Here is a 20,984-nt window from a genome sequence, read left to right on the forward strand (position 1 = left end):
TGATGTAATAAACTGTAAGAACAACAAGATCTTCTCATTTATGTTCGTTTGATTTGAAGTCATTGGGAAAGTGAAATAAATTAGATTAAGCTCATCTGTGTGCATTTTATTTTCAATAAGTCGATAGTCTGTCAAGTACTCATAAACGGGCTTGGTGTGGGGTGTGGGGTGGGGACACCTTCAATCCCCAACCTAAAATTTTGCAAAATATTTTTTTTTAAAGAGGAGAAGATAAAGGAAAATTATATTTAGTCTGCAAGTACCATTATCGGCCATCTAAAGGTGCTATAATATGTTTACATCTCCCTGATATTCATTAATTCTGATATCCGACTGATGAAATTAACTGTAACAACCAGTGTAACAACAACTATTAGGGCCTAGATCTTCTCATTTATGTTTCTTTGACTTGAAAATCACTGGGAAAGATCACTGGGAAAGTGAAATTAACGAAATCAAGCTCATTTCTGTGCACTTTCTTTTCATTAACGGTATGTTTTTTATAGTTTACACAAACAAAAAAAAAACACCCCTGGTAATGTTTGTAGTAAACACCCCTGCATTGGAAATGGATATGTCCAAAAGTTATTTATAGCTTCCTGAAATTGCACCACACATAGAAACATCGCTGTTCAGTACAACTTTTCTGTATAAAATAACGTAAACATGCTATTTAACACACAACTCAAGTGTTTTCGTCTCTATTGCTGGAAGACTAGGCCTAAGTCTCATCAAAATTGGAGAGAAGTAAGTTCAATTCCTTCCAGAGGAATAATGCTTTAACTAGAACTAGGGCCTGGTCCTAGCCTAGGCCCTAGGCAAGGCTAGGCTAGTAAAAAGGTAGCGGCTCTGGAGCCTCTGGTGTCCTACTTAATACTAATACTAGGGGCCGGGCCTAGCTAGCTAGGCCTACTTAGGTGGTATGAAAGTAGTACTAGGCTTGGCCTAGACTACTACAGTCTAGGAGGCCTAGGCCCTAGGCCCCTATATACATTTGGGATTTTGAAATATATAATTTTAAATATAGGCCTATTATAATATATCTGCGCACTATATATAGAATAGGCCTATTTTATAATTTTATATGTATATCTGCGCAAAAATTTGGTCTAGAAATCTGTCGTTAGCGCAATGACGGCCAATTTCCGCAGTGATTTTGCAGAAAATTAGGCTTTGACCTAATCACAAAAAGTGTATTGTTGACAAAAACTTGGGAACGGTTAATGAGGTATAGGCCTATATTTCTTGTTCTAGATTTACTTTAACAACCAATATTGTTATGGGAGGCCAAGGAGTTCGTTTCGGGAGAAAAACAGGAGCAACTCTGAAACGTCCTAGAGGTGGGAGACGTTACGGTGCTGGTCATCACACCATTTGCAAGAAAGAGAAGAATGTTGTAGAAAATTATGGTTTGATTTCGAATCAGCTTGCAGAGCAGTTCGATGACGGAGACTTGGAAAGTCATGGTGAGACTCCTTACTACCGTATGCTCATTTGGGTACATAGAAAAGTTTTTAGATTATCACTCCCGCCTCATCAAAAAATTGGAATATATTGATGTGGGAATAAAAAAAACATTTTTGCCACATCATTTACTTGAACAGCATAAAAAACAATGCAAATCTGTGAATGGAAATACATTTTCTTTAAATAACAATAACATTAAACCAGTTTTTGTAATATATTTACAATATTCTTGCCAAATAATGACAGTCCCTTTTTTATCGATTACAAATAGAAGCAATGTTGTATTTTACAATTAAAAAAAAAAAAACCCGCCCGCCTGCCCACATAACTTAAAAAAAAAGAAAACGAGTGATAATCTAATAATTTTTTTTTTATGTGCCCTTATACCATTCTTTACAGACTGCATAGCACACTCACTGCTCTACCAGCCATTGTTAAACTTCTGATATAATTACAGTATTTTTCAATAATGATCTCCATTATACATTTTTACTCACTTGAAGACTACTTTCATCACAAATATTCCATCAGTTCTAACACCCATTTTTGTACTATGACTTTGCTAAAACAGAATTGTAAATAAGAACATTTAAAGTCAGATGCAGGTGTAGAGGCAATACTGTAAGTCAAGTAAATCAATTGAAAATGTCTATTTGAATGAATGATTCTGTTATTTGGTATTTTTCTTCTAGTTCTTGACAATGGAGTTCAATATTCTCTTAATAAACGCAAGAGGTGGGCTATTCCTGGTATTCTCAAGGAAAACATGTTAACGAGTACAGTGTACGAGGAAAACGACTTTGAAGTTCTACTGGTGGAGCGTCAAGTGCTGGGGCACGCTACGCACGGAAAACGAGCAGACTGCATTGCTGTGCATTCGAGCAAAGGGGCGAAGAGGTGCCGTAAGCCCCGAAAGACTTTCTCGCATGCTGATGATCTCATCAGCAATGCAAGGCCGTCAGAGAAACCAAACAGTTCCAGAAAGAAGAAAGTTAAAGCTTCAGTAGTAGAAGAAACAGATGATCCTTCACCTTTAATTCCTGAGGTTCAATATGTTGTTTCATACCCACGACCTGTTGATTCATTTCCCCACTTCAATCCTTCAAGAGATAGTAAAGGTGGGTTAAATTTTGGAAATGACTGTTTTTTAATTTGTCAGTTTTTGGAGTAAAATTAACAAGATTAAGGATGTACAGTATAATATAATTTTGATTAACATATAAGGTAATGTATATAAATGTCTAATAATTTAACTTAAATAATTTGTAATTATTATTATACTGCAGTACTTTTGAGATACTTCATATTTTTATATGTACTGTTTATTGAGCTTGTCAACAGAACAAATTTCCTTTTCGTTTCTGTTTTTTCAGGATTTTTAGTGTTACAATTATTGTTATTATTATCCCTTATGAATCTTATTATTGATATAATTATTAATAATCAAGTGATATTGATTATTATTTTAATTTTGTTTTTAGTAAAAATTAAAAGCAAACAAAAACGATTCAGAAATGCACACCTTTTGATGGATGATCAACTTGACATCGATGGAGCTTTCTGGGAAGAGGATGATATCCAACCTGAATCATTTGAGAACAATTCTACACACAAGGCCCCAAATTTAGGACAATTTATTACAACTTTGACTTCTAGTAACGCAAAAGTCAAACACAAGAAGAAAGCAGTTGTGGATTTAGGCAATGGTCCAGAAGACAGCCGACCCTGTCCGAATAAATTGGCAAAACATCCTGTAAAATATTTTGGAAAGGACTCTAAAGTTATCATCCAGAAAAAACCCAAGAGACCACAGCAGAAAAAAGCAAAAGTTATTAAATCTTCTAAAAAGTGCAATGATGATGATGATGATGATCTTGAGGATAATTGCCAGGATGTCCAAAGTATTTGCATAAATGTGTGTCGCAGATCCAGCAGGTCTGGTCATCTTCTTGAAAGGTTTGGCGAGGATTATGTCGAGGGTGAGAGTCTGCCAAAGAAATTCAGCGTGAACATTTCAGCGTTTGTGACTGATGTCTTGAAGAGTGCTGGCCACTTCAACCTGGTGCGAAAGATGCAATTCTGGGGACATGAATGCCATGTTGTATTCGCAACTGATATTACTGAGGCTAATGAAGCTAGGCCTACTGATTACAACAGAATGAGGTAAAGCAGAAGTTGCTTTTTACTTTACTACCATTTTATTTCAAAGCCCTGTCCAGACTTTCAAATTTCATTTGACAAAAACATGTGACATGCCTAAATATGGTCATGATGACATCACATCATGACCATACATAGGCACATCATGACTATATATGGGCGTACAACAGTTTTTTTTTTTAAAGAAAATTTGATACAGTAGTGTGGACAGAGCATAAGACTATTACATTAGATGCAGATGCGGAGGGGGTACCGGTGGGGGAATTTTTCTAAAGTATGATAATAATAAGATACATGTTACCTTAATCATTGTGGTCTACATTATTGATATGCCTATTTCTTCACATTTCCATATTTCACTCACTATTTGTTTGACTAAATTCAGAGTATTTTTTTCATTACAGGCTTAGTTTATTTGGATTTAAAAACTTAAATTGGCATATTATCTACTTGGACGTCTTTGAGACAAGTCTTGCCAACAGTAGAATCTATTCAGTATCGGAGGTCGTTGACACCATCAAGAGACTACTAGCCGTTCATCCTCCAAAGCCGTAAGTTTTAATATAATTCTAAATAATTGTTCATTATAAATTACTAGTGGTTATAAATGTTTACGATAATAATTAAATTATAATAATAATTTTAATCTATTAATATTCCTAAGAGAATCTTGTGTTTCCTAGAAATAAAAATGAAGTAGCAAAGTTGTAGTGTGCTGGCGCCTTATACCTTCTAATCCAGGGTCTATGTTCAACCCTAGTGGGATGCCAAATTTTTTTCAAAACAACGCCACACCAAGCCTCATCATAGTTTATTATGCGAAGACTATTCTTTCTTCCTGTAATTTTTTTTTAGAACTATCCTGTGTTGATGTACATCTTCTGTTTGTAATTAAAGTTAAATTGAAATGTTACAGGGAATGTCTTTATAAAAATCTTTTCTTCAAGAAAATCAAAGGGATTTACTAACTTGGTCTGCTGCAAATTAACAGTAATTTGAATGTCCTGGATTCAATTATGATTTAAACTGTTCAAATTTTCAAACACTTTTAACAAATTAAGACGTTATAGTAGTATCTAGATTCACTTTTAAAATATTGTTGCCATTTTTTTTTTCAGGTTGGATTTTGATTCACTATGCCTAAATATGAAGCCCCACATTCCGCTTAAAAACCTAAGCTCAGCGATGAATTTGCAAGTTGAAGTTATGGCCCCATGTCGTGCCCTAAAATTGAACACTCAACCAAACAGGACAATTGAAGGACCACAGGTAAATTTGGAAGTTTATTTTGCTTTAAAAAATAAGAATAATTGTGAATACAATTTCAACGTAAGTTTGTCTTTTTTTAATTGATTTTTTATCCTCCTTTAACATGATTGTTTTATTCAAATTTGAAATAAAATGAAATAAAGATAAATATATATAGGTCAGTTGGCCAAACTGGTGTTAGCAACTTTGTTTTTGTGTGTGTTTGTGCGTGCGTGGGTGGGTGTATGTGTGTGTGTGGGGTGTAGGAGGAGGGTGGTGTGTTTGTGGGTATGCATTTGAACCATGGAGATCCTTTGGCTCCTGATTCTTCAATACATGAATTTCAGCAGGACGGCTGAAGTTCAAATTTCTATACATTAGTGTACTGTCCTCTTTTGTATGATGTTCTGAATGCATGCATTTTACTGTAACTTTGTGTACTTCAGAAAAATGTATGGAATTGCCACCCACAAACAGAATTACGAGTTTCCAATAATTTGTACCACTATACTATACATAAGATTAATGGTCGTTTTGGTTTCATAATGATTACATTGGCACGTAGATGAATGTCACATTACATAGTTGTGTGCAAAGCATTGTATGGAATTGCCACCCACAAAGAGAATTATGATTTCCTTATAATTTATGCGACTATACTCAAAATATTAGGTTTATGCATAAGGTTAAATGTCATCTTGGTTTCCATAATGATTACATTGGCACTTAGATGAATGCGACATTACTTAGTTGTTGTTTGCAGTGCATTTTTCCCTTCCTTCTCAATGTTTCTAATTAAATCTGTTATTATATCCAGATGGATGCAATTGATGAACTTTAGCTTTACACTTGAGTGTTTCACTCTAATGGTCTCTTTACATACACACTTATCAAATTTGAATGATGCCCTATACATTACCTTAATTCTATTATGGAATAAAATATAATTTGTTTTGCTCTAGTCAATTGTCAACTTATTTCCATTACACCAGTTGGAAACTTTATTTAATTGCTCATTGGCTTCAGTTAAATCAATTGTATTACTCGGAAAGGATGAAATAGGTTTCAATCATCGGCAAATAAAACGGAAATAGAAATAATCATTTGAAGTTGAAAGGTCATTAATATACATCAAGAAAAGAATTGGGCCTTGGACTGAGCCTTGTGGTACACCATCGATCAATTCCTTAGGATCAGAGAGAATATTATAGGAACAAACATACTGGGTTCTATTTCTCAAATGATTGATTAACCAGCGTAGAAGTTCTCCACCATAATGGGATAATTTGGAAATTCAAATGTTATTATTTATGCTTTACTAAAATCTTTAAAAACTCCAAAAGAATAGTTACCTTTATCAATGTCTGAAAGTAATGTTTGAACTAAATTAATCAACAATTTTGGCATTATGATGTCATATTACACCCAAATATTGGTATATCACATTTATTTATCACTTAGAGTTTATTAGTGTGGAGAGAGCTTAACAGGCCAATTAGTGGTACATTGCTGCCCAAACAATATCTGAAAACATGTTGAAATTTTATTTACTGGATTTAGGATGAACTGTCCGTGACAACTATGGAGACGATGTACTGTGGCATCTGCGATGACTACCTGCTGTCTCCTGGCAATAGGTCACCAGCCCTGGCTATGCGCGCATGTCAACATTGGTTTTGTAGCGACTGTTGGCGGTCTCATATTGAGAGCAGACTTCAGCGAGGAGATCATACCATCTTGTGTCCAGTAAGTTGTAACTACCTTTTTATAATAATAAAGAACATATAATCAGACATTACAAAAGTAATAATGTACCTATAGTGTAATTATTGTTTTGTTAAATGACCTGGGGGTCATTCACAATTATCATCATTTTAAGGCTCTGTCCACACTATCATTTTTTTTTTGGTGACAAATGTATGTGATGTGCCCATATATAGGCATGAGGATGTAATTTAACACCCAAATATTGGTATGTCTCATTTATTTGTCACATAAAATTTGATGTTGTGGACAGGGCCTAACTTCGCTAATGTACAAAGAATATGTCGGGGAAGGGAATTTTGTACACCATTACAAATGCATGTTGTAAATTTTAATTAAAATTACTGGGATATGTTGTTATAGAAGATTTCACGATTGCTGCGAGTAACATAAAAACAAAAGAGGAGAGTTTTTTTTTTTAATGTTTGATAATAATGTACAAATTGAAGAAATTTTACTGCATATTTTTAATACTCTTAAAATTTGTTTCTTCAAGGGCTATGCTTGTAAGGTACCAGTCGATAAGCTGACATTGATGTCTCTGATCCCCGGTGACCAGTTCTTCCGGCACAAGATGCACGCGCAGAACAGGTACCTTGAAGGCAATCCTGAGTGGCACTGGTGTCCCAGACCTCATTGTGGTCGCGTTGCCAGGATGCAAGGTTATGCCAACGGGAAGGGTTTCCTGAATTGTGACTGTGGGCTGCAGTCATGTTTGGAATGCAAAGCAGAGGTCCACTGGCCAGCTACGTGTCAACAGGTTGAAGAGTATCGTCGGAACATGAAGAAAACATGTAAGGAACTGCTTCATTTTCCACTTCTAATACTATGTTGAGTAAAACCCATCCTTTGGGACACCCCTAATAAGAGGACAATTTTTTGGCCATGAAGTGTGGAAAATGTATGTTTTAACACTACAGCTAACTCCTATTCAGGGAACACCCCTATTGAGGGGACACTTTTTTGGTCATGAATTGAGAAAAATATATCTTAATACACTATGGCCAATCCCTATTCAGGGGACACCCCTACTCAGGGGGCAACCCTATTCAGGAGACACTTTTTTCTACTATTACTCATACTACCAGTAATACTACACAGGATAGTACCCAGGATTCATATTAAACTTAAGGTGGTACTGTATTTAACTCTTGAAAATTAATAGGGGGAATCTGTGTCCGGGGTCAGGAAGTGTAGCCCGCCTTTGAGCTAAAAGTTTCTTCTATTGCAGCATAAATGATGTAGATTTTTTATGTATTTGAATGTAACTATGAGGTCAAATTGCAATTCAAGTAATAATATAGGGCTATAGTAGGTCTATAGCATGTCTGTAGTTACCCAATGTCATCTAAAACAATAATAATGAATTATATTTTGTTTATATTTTAGCTGAAAGTTTGAAAAACAACAGACCAACAATAACCCAAGTAGAAGTGAAACGCTGTCCAACATGTTACTTACCAATGGAGAAGAATGGAGGGTGTCGTGTGATGAGGTGTCGTTGTGAACAGCAGTTCTGCTGGGATTGCCTAAGCAAGAAAGGATACGATTGTCCATGTCGTGGCATTGACAATATTAAGAAGTTAGAGGTAAAGATTAAGGACTTTTTTATCTTTTGTCTTTTCATTTTTTTGAAATTAAAAATGTAATGTGAATGCAGTAAAACACCTGTGAAACATGATAAAATATATCTTTTAACACATAGCCAACTTCTATTTAGATGACACTCCTATTAATTGGACACTCTTTTGGGTCCCAAAATTTCTTCTTTAACAGAGCTTTCACTGTATTATTCAAAAGCCAGGATGCGACCCATTTGTTTATTCGTAGCCCTATGTTTTACCAATGTATCACACACTTCCACTTAAAAGCAATAGGCTTTACAAATAATTTTTATCTGTCTGTTTTATTGTAGGTTATTAGGCTGGACCCAATTCCTGTATTTACTGAATATACTTTGGTACAACAAGCCTTGAATCATAACATGACAGTAACTGGATTGTGGAACAGAAGGAAATTACAACGTACTGCCAAGACGGTTGTTACAAAGATGGTATGTCTTTAATCTTAAGTTCTCTTTAATCGTCTTTAAACCTAACGTAATCCTCGTATTTAGTCTCTTAAATTCTTTTGTAAGTTTTATTGTTACACCATATTGAATCAAATGCATCAAGAACAAACATTGATTATGTTGGGTACAATACAATAGTTCCTGCATTTCTTTGTTTTAAACTACTTTCATTGTTATTTAAAAATTAATTGCTAATACAGCTATTAAAAGTTTTTCAATCTGGTATTATTATTATTATTATTAGTTCCTGAAAACATACGAACCATCAAGCAAGTTGGATGTCCTCATTCCAACCCAAGCAACACCCTCATCATGGAGTGACGTACCCAAGCTACAGCAACTGTTAGCTCTCACTCACGAAGTCTTGCAGTTTTTCTTTGAGGTAATATTCCAGATATTTTTTTTTTCATTGTATTGTATTTTTGAGTATATTTTTTTAGGTTAAAACATTTTTACTACAAACAAGGCCTTCATTTTACAAGCTCCTGTTGTTTCGTTTCTTTTGTCTTACACAAACAAACAATGCACTGACACTTTAGGAGGTAGACGGGATTGTCAAAAAGTGAATCGAATCAACTATCAATTGACTTTTTGACTTCCTAAAAGACTCTCCAAACTAGCATTTTATGAAGGTCCTTTTCATCTTTTATCCCCTTTAAAACATTTTAAAAGTTTGTTTTATTTGTAAATTGATTTTATCATGAATAAACAAAATAATTGTATGAATTGATTAAGTTGTTATGTTTGGTGTTGAGATTTTTTTTTTGTTGTCTCACAATTTGGTTTGCGGGACCTTAGCAACAATATCCAAGGGGTGGGGCTTAACGGAACGGTGCATTATAAAATAGAAAGCATATGTTGGTCTCTGATTGTCCATTTTACTGGAAGATTAACCTTTTTAAAGCCTGGTTCTCACGAGAGCCCTAGTATCTAGGTCGGGAGCTAACCATTAGCGCTAACCGTTAGCACTTGCATGAGAATGCCCGATCGGTTAGCGCTACCCGTTAACAGTATCCGGATACCGCTGACGGTTAGCAAGCGCTATTGGTTAGTAAGTTGAGCGCGTTTTTATCATCAACCAATCACACGTACGCGTTTACAATTTTCAGTTTCTTATTGGCCAGTAATTTGATCATCATATTTTTGGTATCTGGATCGGGATCTTCTCGTATGGATGCCCGGCAGCTAACGGTTAGCAGGATCATCCTGCTAACCGTTAGCTGCCGTGTGAGAACATAGCTTTTGTGAATTTATATTATAACAAATATGATAAAATTTTTATTGAGTGATGAAAATTTTTTTATTTCTCTATTTGTAAATTTATCTCTATTTTTTAACAGACAAAAAAGATTCTAGAATATTGTTGCGTTCGGATGAGCAACTACAGCAAACGGTCACGAGGCCGAGACTTTGTGAGTCAAGTTGCCAGACTGGAATACATTGTTCGAAGACTCGAAGAGGTAAACATAACTTTCAATCAATCAATCAATCGTTTCCATTTATATGGCACTATTCCAACATTGCATCTGGCACCATTAAAAAAAAAAGATTATAAAACATTAGTTGCTGAAGATTTTTTATAAAGATAAGTTGCATGGTCTGAGTTACACAAAATTTATTTCCATGCCTGCAATTAGCCAACAATGAACAATGCATGAAATATAGAAAATTTGTAAATATGTATGTTTTTTCCCCCCACCAGATCCTGAGAGGCAATTGCAGACAGCAATACACACTTGAGGCCACAGAATCCATTTTGCGGAGCTTGTTGCTTTCTGGAAACAATTGGCTGAAACTTCTTGTGCATCAAGCATCAAACTCTTAAAACAATCACTAAGATTGTTTAAAGCAGCATCAAGGGGAGAGGGGACAGGTTTAGGGGGTGCCGAGTCAACCCCTGCCCCCTCACCCCCTCTCTTTTTAAAAGTGAAAAAGAAAGAAAAAGAAATAATTGATTGCCCAAAACGCCTTAGAGATTATATGCGGGAGTCTAGAAAACAACAATTTTGTGGGGGAATTCCCCAGTCCCCCTATGGTAGTGTTGTCCCCTACGGTAGATCTGGATCTGCACCTGTCTAGGAGAGGGAGAAAGGGGGAGATAATTCATACTGGCTTCCATCCGTCATTCTGGAAAATTCATTTCTGAACATCATCATAAAGATCAATATTTTAAGCAACATGTTGTTATTTCTGATAACACCATAAGTAAAGGGGATTGGAGGGTGGCTGGCTCACCCACCCACTCTGTCTCCGCCCAGAGAGTATGCAACTGCAAGAGGTCCGACTCTCGGGGTTTTTTTGGAATGTAGTCATGTTTCAAATAGTACTAATATGAACTAGAGGGCGTCCTTCAAAAGACGAGTTTCAAACTCCATTCAAGCGCCCCCATCTCGTGGTAGTAATTTTTCTTTTTACGTTTCAATGTCTGCATACAAAATCAGGGCAGTCTGGCCTCTTGCAATCCTATACTCTTTGCTTTGCCTGTGTTATGTTATTTATTTCAATCAATTGTATATTGGATATTGTGTAGGTACAACATACTGAATTGACACACATTCTTCAAATTGTGCTATCTAAATACTGAATATAATTTAAATATTCATATTATATTTTCAGAGTATTAAGTGATACTTCTCTTTATAAAACCAATGCAAGTCAATCTGATCAAACTGGATTTTAGCAACATGTTGATAAATTTCTTGAGATAGATTTTTATAAAATATTTTTAAAACACAAAACTATTTGGTATGTCACGTTTTTGTCAAACATAATTTCATAGTCTGGACAGGGATTTAAAGAGGCCTCATTTTATATTAGGATTAATGTACAGTGTATTATATATGTATTATTATTATATGTGTATATATTATTGGTATGTGTTACTCATAGAGGCAAATAATATTGGTTTTGCATTAAAACAAAGATTATAAAAGACAGTTTTAATCAGTATTTTTTTTTAACAAGTTTCGTCTTCATAATACTGTTATTAAATAATTATCCCATTTTAGATTGCAATCCTGTATATTTCATATACAAATAAGATAATAAAAATACAAATAATCATCTTCCTGATGACATGGCTGGGTCTGCTACTTTCAATAGTTGGGGGGGGGGGATTGTGGACGTGTTGCATATTAATAGAACCAATATAAATCGTTATTGACAACGATATTGTACGACAGAAGACATGTTTGAGAGGGACAGACTTCGCCATCAACCGAACTAAAAAATAATTACAGAAGACAACCATCCATTTTATGAGAATTAGCCCTACTGTCTGCCTATACACAGACTTCCTTTGAAGAGTAAAACAAAACGGATGCACAGATCCTTCAGTACAATTCCTCCAACATAATACATGTGAATGAAATAGATAACCTTAAAGGTCATTCATTAGTATCCTGTCGTCGTGTAGGCCTTATACGCACATCTTCGTAACATACGGAAACTGATCATGTTTATACTATAGTATACCGAAACTTTAGAACTCACTACCACATTACATCATCTCTCCTTGAGTCCTTACTCCAAAAATGGCATCTAACACGCTAAGAGTCTTTGATCATAGCAGTTAGTATTAAGTAAACCAGGTGTAATTAGCTGTGTAATATTATTAGACCAACAATATATCCATGCTTATCGCCCTGCCGGTGATTTTAAGCAATGAAAAAACTTTCTTATTTTGAAGCGAGCAAACAGTTTCATTTTTAAGGATTAGATATATCAGTTTTACTAGGCCTTAAATTTAATATAATGTTTGGCTAAAGTATGGCATACTACTAGGCATATTATTTTATTATCATAAGTTTCTAGCACATAATGAACATAATGTTCCATGCATTGAGTACCTCACGTGACTGTAAAACCTCGAAATAGAAGCCCAATCCCGAGAAGAATCACATACGCCTCCTTCACCCCCACCCCGTCTTTAGTTTGCAAAGTTAGCTTCGAAAAGTATAGGCCTACAGATGATGGGAAGAAAGTTTTATTTTCATTTTTGTATGACGACTAAATTATTAGGTATTGCTCAAACAATAGTACCGGTATTCTAAACGTATACCGTAAAACCTTGAGCAAAAGCAGTGTGCTTTTTCGTTTTTTTTTGTTTTTTTTTTGTTTTTTGTTCTTTTTTTTTTTTCAATTTAATGGGCTTTTCTTTAAGATGAGGCTTCTTTTCGAGATGGGCTTCTTTTCGGGCTACTTTTCGAGATTAAGCCCCTTTGGTCTTCTATTCGAGGTTTCACGGGGTACCCAACTTCAAAAAATGATTTTATCGCTACCGTGTGAGGGCGGACTACGTGCTAGGAATGGAAAAGAATAATGGCGCACGATGATGCTCGCCGCACCACCGACGGTGGTAAAGATGGAAAATATGCCGATTTAGCTGACTTGGTGAACCCAAGCAATGTTATGGAATCTTCAACTAGTATTCATCCATGTATAGGATTAGAAACAACACAGGCTAAGTGTAGTCAGACGAAATCATACTGCAAGGATTTTATTCAGGTTCGTTCTATTTTTAATGATGTTTCGCTAGAGTACTCGCACACACAGACAGTTGATTGTGTGTAAGTAGGCGATCCGTGAAGCAGCTTGGAATCGAGAGGATTAAACAGCCAACATGCGGAGAATGTCAACTCTCTGTTCTATTGAATTAAATGCTCTGAAGACTTCCTCCTGCATTTGATTTTTCTTCTAGGCGTAGGTTAATATTTTGTATATGATAATATGTATTCCTTTTTGCTAAATTATATGTCTGAACAATGTATTTTGATATTTAAAAGAAAGTGGGTCTGAGGTCGCGATGGTCGGTTTACTGTTTTGTCAACATTTGCTGTGCAGGCCTGCTGAATTCGCCTTGTAATTATGGGTACCTCATCGGTATGATGGTAAATCTGCGCCTAAAAGCCTAGCCTAGTAGTAGGTAATTAATATGTAAAGGTACGTAGAGCCTGGTTAGTTAGTTTACAATAGCTGTAAGTGCCTATTGAACTTCTTGACCAATTCTTTGCTGTTTAGGAACTTTAAAACATCAATATTTAAGAATAAGATCAATAATACTCCGGCCTATCTTCTTGCTTGATGCCTCTGCTTGTTGAAGAATTGGGTTGTTTTTTAAGCTTATTTAAAACTATATATATTCTTCCGACATGCCACATTGCATAGCGAGACATGAGTTTAAGGTTAGGGTCAAGCTAGCTCCACCAATCAACACCTCAGATTTATTTATGTAAAATCATCAATATCCACTGCCTATTTACTGTAAAATGACCATCTCGTTACAGCAGCTTACATTTATCTGCAAGAACACAGTTGGAGTTCAGTACAAGAAAAAATGCAAAAAGTTAAAATAAAACGTACAGTATTTTCATAAATATACCATACATCTAGGAAACATGCAGGTTTATTTACTGTAGGCCTACAGGACAGTGATTGTTGGCCCATATTCATATTTTATGAACTTTCCATTATGTATCAAGAAATGTTTGCTTATTTTAATCATCACAAAGTGCTTTTGGAGTTTTTTGAATAGTTAATTTGGTGTTTAATAATGCTTTTAAAAAATAATGTGTATCAAAACTATTTTCATGTTTGTTTTAGTATCGCTTTGATTTTTTTTAAAGATGCTTTTTTTTATATATTTATTTTTACTCACATATTTTCATAATATGTGTATTAAAACTATTTCATGCTTGTTTTAGATACTGTAGTGCTTTGATTTTTTTTTTAAATGCTTTTTTATATATTTATTTTTACACACATATTTACATAATATGTGTATTAAAACTATTTTCATGTTTATTTTAGATAGTGCTTTGATTTTTTTTAAGATGCTTTTTTTTTTATAAATTATTTATTTCTACTCACATTTTTTGTCCATTAATTGATGAAATATTTTTTGTTAAACAGACTTTTGAAGAGTTAATGCAACAATGCACCGATGATACATTGTTCCGACTGTACTGCAAAGTTGTGTACGCTCTGGTAACCCATGTGCATGAACTCTGCAAGTGTAAGCAGTGTCTCGTTCAACTTACAAGTGTCATTGATCAGCTGTGCAGGTTTGTACACTAAACAAGTACTTCTATTCAGTATTAAATAATATGAATATTTATGTAGCACCTAAGGTTAACAATATGCCTTTCCGCTAAGCTTCGCACCCTTGTATTGTTGCTAAGTTCCCACAAAATGGCCGTGTTAAAACAGCAAACATGTGTTTGTTGTATAACACGTGTGCTTGTGAGACGCGTGGGTATTCCTGGTCCCTTTCTGATTGATCAGTTGTTATGGCACTCCAGGGTCCATTTTGAGGTGTAAACAAAATGTAAAAAAAATATTAATACGGTTAAAAACGGCAATAATAAAATTCGACCCCAATGTGGGATTGAATAGGCAGTGGATCCAGAGAAGGTGGCATTCAAGTAGTCTTGCCTACTGATGTAAAGTTGACGTCGCTGTCTCATTGTGACAATTTCTACACAGGTAATATAAGAAAGGTAGTGTACCAGGCCCCAGAACTGGATAAGTGTGTGGCTCCACTACCGTGCATTGCCGAGACAACAGCGCTACCTTAATTAAGGAAACATAGGTGAGATCAACTTCGAACAAGAGCGACCGCTCACCGGTCCGCGCGTTCTCCTCCTTTAAATATGGTATAGGCGCATATTATTATATTGGGTTTTTTGTAAGAGCTAATGAGATAGAAATGTTTTAATAATTAGGTTGTTTATTTGTACAAAATAAATTATTATTTAGAATGTTCATTTGTACAATATTAAAATATCTAAAAATAGAAAAAAAAAGAAAAATTTCTTAAAATTAGAAAAAAAAATTGCATACCAAGACAGGATTCGAACTCACAAGTTCCTTAAGTTCCTTAGAACACATCGTTAACCGACTGCACAGTCTATGCTATCTATGTTTTGTTTTGTAGGTGTAGGGGGAACCCTGGGGTCTGACTTTAAAAAAAATTGCAATGAATGTTTGTTGGAAATCACCTCTAGTTTATTTGTACAAAATTTCCTGCAAACCTCTGTTCAAATCTGGTGACGCTGGATGCTTTTAAAATTTTGGTAACAAGAACAAGAACAGCAGTGAGGCTCTGGGGTCAGCTGCTTGCACGGACCAAAAAACCACTAAAAAAATCCAGCAGAAAAAAAATATGACACCATAAACCAACCTCCCTTTGATATTATTTGGATTTTTTTTTTTGTTATCCCAGAACTGTATGTAACAACTATAAATAATCTTCGATCATACATTGTAGTGAAGAGGGTATTGGGGTTTGTTGCATGTAATGTTTTACAAATTTTTACAACAAAATATGGGCTGACTGTCCAACACAACAGTGGGCACTTTCTCTCATAAAATCTGATATTCGATATAAGTACTGTACCAAATATGTACTTAATAATATCACACACAAAAAATTAGGACAATTACACTAGTACCACAAGCTAATAACAGTCATAAACAAGCTATCAAAATTGGGTCTTTTGGTGTTCAAATTTTACAAAGGCTTTTCTATCAGTTGTTCAACCTGATATCTGCCCTCTATTTACTCTAAAGAAATAGAGATTAATGTAGAAACATGATTCACTTGGCTGTTCCATCAATTGATCAGTTTGGATCTTCTCTAATCTCACATTATAAGAGGATGCTCCATTGTCCCTAGTTTCATATGCTTAACATGGTAACACCTCTCTCAAATCTATATGAGTTGAACAATTTGATGAGTATATTAATGTATTAAGTTAATTATGGTGTCTGAGTTTGTTTATTTGCCATTTGCATATACCGGTACTGTAAAAAACATAAATGGAAATCGCTTCATGAAATATTATCAAATTATAATAATTCATCAATAAATTAACAAAGTAATTGCATTTGCTATGAATTTATTGAATTAATTTTAGTGAATACATACAGTATTTGATATGTTGGCTACATTAATCATCAGAATTTAAGTTTGAAGATTAATGGGTTTAATTTCACTTTAATTAAATTGTATATTGCTCTATTAAACACAGAATTCTGTGCAGCAAATAGAGTCTACTCACATATGAAGTACATTAATTCAATTCAATATTAAAAGTTAACTATACAGTAATTTATGTGGTGAGCTTTTTTTTCACTTTAATTAATTAAATTTTGTTCTCTTAAACTTAAACACAAGTTTTGTGTAGTAATTACAGTCTCATTCACATGAAATAAAAATACCTACAGTACAGTAATCCAATTCACAATAAGACCTTCATAAACGTAAAAGAAATAAGAAATTTGAGTGTTTAATATTAGAACAAAAATACAAAATCCATGTATTAAGATCAACTAATAATTTATGTGGTGAGCTTTTTCACTTTAATTGATTGTGTTTTGTTCTCTAAAACACCAAATTTTGTGCAGTAATTACAGTCTCACTCACATGCAAGAAAACACCTACTGTACATTACAGTAATCCAATTCAAAATAATACCTTAATAAACTTAAAAGAAATAAGAAATTTGAGTGTTTAATATTAAATAACAAGAAATACGAAATCCAAGTGTGAAATGAAGATCAACTTACTATACTATAATTTATGTGGTGAGCTTTTTTCACTTTAATTAATTGTATTTTGTTCTCTTAAACACCCAGAGTATGTAATCCAACAACTCAAAATAAGATCTTAGAAAACTTGGTAAGAAATTTGAGTGTTTAATATTAGATCAGCAAGAAATAATAAATTTGAGTGTTACTGTGGTGAGCTTTTTAAGATATTTTAAGAACAAGACAACACTATAATTATTTCCTTCCCAATTTGCACAAATTATATTTATGTTCCTTTTACCTCTTGCATAATAATGCCCATATTACTTACTAGTAGTTAATAAAGTAGGTTATTAATTGACAGTTTAGTCAAAACAAAGAAAAAATTGATTGTGTTCATTTGTGCAAGTTCTTAAACTTGTTCCTAAAAAGGTAAATTTGGCCATTCAACCCTTGATTTTTTTTCTAGGTGCTCAGATTTTTCCATCACAATATACAAATATTGAATATTGTTTATGAGTACAATGGAAAGAATATTGTCATGAGTTGAATAATGGAGTGTTTCATTTAAATGAGGATAATATAACAGTTCATCTTTCTTTGATAGTGATACTGTATAGTAATTAGTGGAAATCTATTGTAAATTCAGTTTGTGTTTCCTAATTGTTTTTATTGCTGCAATCAGTCTGTAAGAAGTCTGTGTTAAAGCCCCATTCCCGGCAAAATTTCACTAAAAACAGATTTTTTTTTTGAAATGATGCATATGCATTACTTTAATTATTATAAATCATGGAAAAATATTGGCATAAGTTTTAGTTTTACGTAAAAAAATTGAGAAAAAAAAAAGAGAAATACAGACTATTTCTCATAGAATATTACCATTTTCTCGACGAATTCTTCGTTACTAGGCAAATTCAGAGGTTGTAGATTGCATCCTTTTGCTTTTATGTATACTTTATACAGTCAATAAAGTGTACCCTCTGTAATGGGATTAGTTTTTGTACTTCGCATCTTGCACAATGCGGTCAGAATCAGTTTTTTAACAAATTTGAAATAATTCCTATGAAATATTATATTCCACAAGTGTCAATACCAGCAACAGAAATTATCATGTCGGCTGTTTTTATGTGTGATAACAGAACCTAAATCGAGGTCTTGTTCGTAAATTAATTCAGCCATGCGAATTTGTATAAAGATAAAATTTAATCATATAATTTGTAAAAATGCAATTTTTAATGTTTTTTAATCTGTGATGTTTGTGTATTGTTCATGAATAATTAATCCTTTGATGTTTTTAATACTTTCCTTTGATTTTTTTATATTACTGTTCTGTATTATTGTAAGTATCGTTTAATTCAGTCCTCGACTGCGATTTTGATATTGAATAAAATGAAATGAAATGAGGTACTGTAAGGCTAGGCCTAGCCTAGTAGTGTTTGATAGGCTAATGTTTTTTCGGCGCCTACTATATTTCTTTGCAGACCTGTCGCAAAATCAAACATGAAAAATTCATTCGCATATATTTTTTGTGTGGAACACAAAATTTGTTTGTGTGGAACACAAAAATAGAATTTCAGTCTTATTTTTACATTTTTTTCATGCTTTTTAGGAGTGTCTAAATTCAGTTAAACTAGCAATTCCGTATTATATTTATAAGTCCTTATAACATTATACAAAAATTAGATTTTACTCAACAACAAAATTTTGCCGGGAATGGGGCTTTAAGTAGTGATCCATCTTGGGACTTCCTGTTGGAAACAATAAAATATGTATAAAGGGGAAGTCTTGCTAATTACAATACTACAATGACCTAATACTTTAATACCTTGGATAATTTGTTTGACAAATAAATTTCTACATTGAGGGAAGAAAATAAAATGGTTTATTTCAGGAAAGAAAATATTGATCAACATTATTTAAACCAAGAAATAATCTAACCATTATTTTAAAAATTATTTCAAAAGTTATTGTTAAGTATTATTATCTCTACTGACATTCCTTAGGATGATCCATCAGATGGGTTATTCTGCTGTTGGTTTTGTTTGTGAATAACACCTCAATATACTACAGTATTAAAAAAAAAAAGAGGGATGTCCCCTCATGTAGTGACCATTAGTGTTGCCCTGCAGCCACTGCAAACCCCAAGGACCTAATTCAAATTCCCTTCTTGATATTCAACAAATGACCATAACATCTACACATAAAATTATATTTTAAAAATTGATAAAACGCCTTGTGATTTGTAATTTCATATGACCGTGCTGCTTGTGTGACAATTATGTTATACCACTTTTTCCATAAAGGAAAATGCTGGACATAAACCCGGAATTTTTTTCAGAACACGGACATGAAACTCGAGTCAGTATAAATGGCAAAAAGTATGAATCTGGTTGCCACTAAACATTCTGGGTTTTCACTGTTTGGACGTACAGTAGTACTAGGCATTGGGCAACTCAGGAACACACATTGGAATAGCCTATGTATTGCACCAGCTCTGAACAACATTGTACTTGAAAACCTAGCCATGAAGGTATGCTGTACCTCCCGGCCTAATCTAGTATGTTGACACCATGCTATGAATGAAATCTGTTCGTCTACTCATTAAATTTACCACGAATCACATTGTTTCCTATCAATAGTATATATTTTTTTTTTTCCCAAATTTTTTCTGTGAAAGTTTAGTGGAGTTCTTAGGCGTTCCTCTGACAAGTATTAAAATGAATGCTTATAGGTTACGCTATGGTGACCAAAGTTCAGTTAGGTTCATTACAATCATTGAAATAAACATGAACAGAGAACACTTATATCGGAGGAACTACAGTATAATGGTACAGTATGTACCATATCTCAAGTGCCAAATACAAATTTGGTTTTCAAATCCCCTTTTATTTATGTATTTTAAAAAAAATGGGGAGTACTGAATATAATAAACAAAGGACTTACTGAATGTTTAGATTACTGTAACCTGCCTGACTTCAGTTCACTATTTCTTCTGCCATTTCTGTAAATTTACATGTCATTCACATTTGTGAATTCAGATGCTGCATTGACATTTTATTTGAACTGAATGAATGTGAATATAATATGCAGCCTTTGTTTGTTTTTAAAGTCTTTGAAAACCAATTTTTGAAAAAAAAAAAAAAGAAAACAAAATTGCTACTGTATGAAGTAAGAGATAGTTAGATTAAAGGGCGCATAGAAAAAATTGTTCAGATTATAACTCCTGTCTGCGTCAACAATTTGGGAAATATTGATGCGAGAATTAAAAAAAAATTTTTTTTGCCGCATAATTTATTTCAACAGCATAAAAAAACAATGCAATTTTGTAAATGGAAATCCTTTTTCTTTAAAAAACAATAAAATTAAACAGTATTTACAATATTCCTGCCAAATAAAAATAGTCCCTCCCTCATTGATAAAAAAAATTCAATATTCTATTGTTTCGATTAAAAAAAGAAAAAAAATGCCCGCCCTCATCACTTTAAAGAAAAAGAAGAGTGATACTAATAATTTTTTTGCATGTGCCCTAAGAAATATCAGCTATCAGTGACTTCCTGTTAATGATATATCTGTGGTAATATAAACTTTTGAAATGCAATTAAAGCTAAGAAATTTACTTAAATTTTTATAATGAAACTAAAGTATTTGATGCGAGAATGTATTTGTTTTTAAGTCTTTGAAAACCATTTTTAGTTCCTATGCATGTAATGCAATAGGAACTATTGTAATCACTCTTGCTACTTCC

The 20,984-nt window shown here is 33.7% G+C and overlaps 2 protein-coding genes across 3 annotated transcripts in view; both read left to right on the top strand.

The window, feature by feature from the left end:
* Positions 1-610: 610 nt before the first annotated feature.
* On the top strand, positions 611-11,447 carry LOC117105695. The gene is made up of 13 exons (XM_033246927.1): positions 611-747; positions 1,255-1,466; positions 2,160-2,585; positions 2,949-3,630; positions 4,032-4,178; positions 4,746-4,896; positions 6,436-6,621; positions 7,136-7,433; positions 8,029-8,228; positions 8,555-8,692; positions 8,955-9,092; positions 10,051-10,170; positions 10,413-11,447. The coding sequence occupies exons 2-13, from the start codon at positions 1,280-1,282 to the stop codon at positions 10,533-10,535; spliced, it is 2,796 nt and encodes a 931-aa protein (XP_033102818.1). The 5' UTR covers positions 611-747; positions 1,255-1,279; the 3' UTR covers positions 10,536-11,447.
* A 1,560-nt stretch (positions 11,448-13,007) lies between these two features.
* Positions 13,008-20,984, top strand: part of LOC117105701 — a 35,848-nt gene continuing 27,871 nt past the window's right edge. The window contains exons 1-2 of one of the 2 annotated variants that reach the window (XM_033246940.1): positions 13,008-13,216; positions 14,621-14,772. In XM_033246940.1, the coding sequence (XP_033102831.1) occupies positions 13,031-13,216; positions 14,621-14,772 (338 nt within the window). In that variant the 5' untranslated portion in view covers positions 13,008-13,030. Of the gene's footprint in view, positions 13,217-13,268; positions 13,412-14,620; positions 14,773-20,984 lie in introns of those variants that run through there. The other variant, XM_033246947.1, reaches the window with a different exon arrangement.

Source organism: Anneissia japonica, unplaced genomic scaffold, assembly GCF_011630105.1.
Source record: "Anneissia japonica isolate Jap-2015-1 unplaced genomic scaffold, ASM1163010v1 scaffold640_len1575945_cov177, whole genome shotgun sequence".
NCBI lineage: Eukaryota > Metazoa > Echinodermata > Crinoidea > Comatulida > Comatulidae > Anneissia > Anneissia japonica.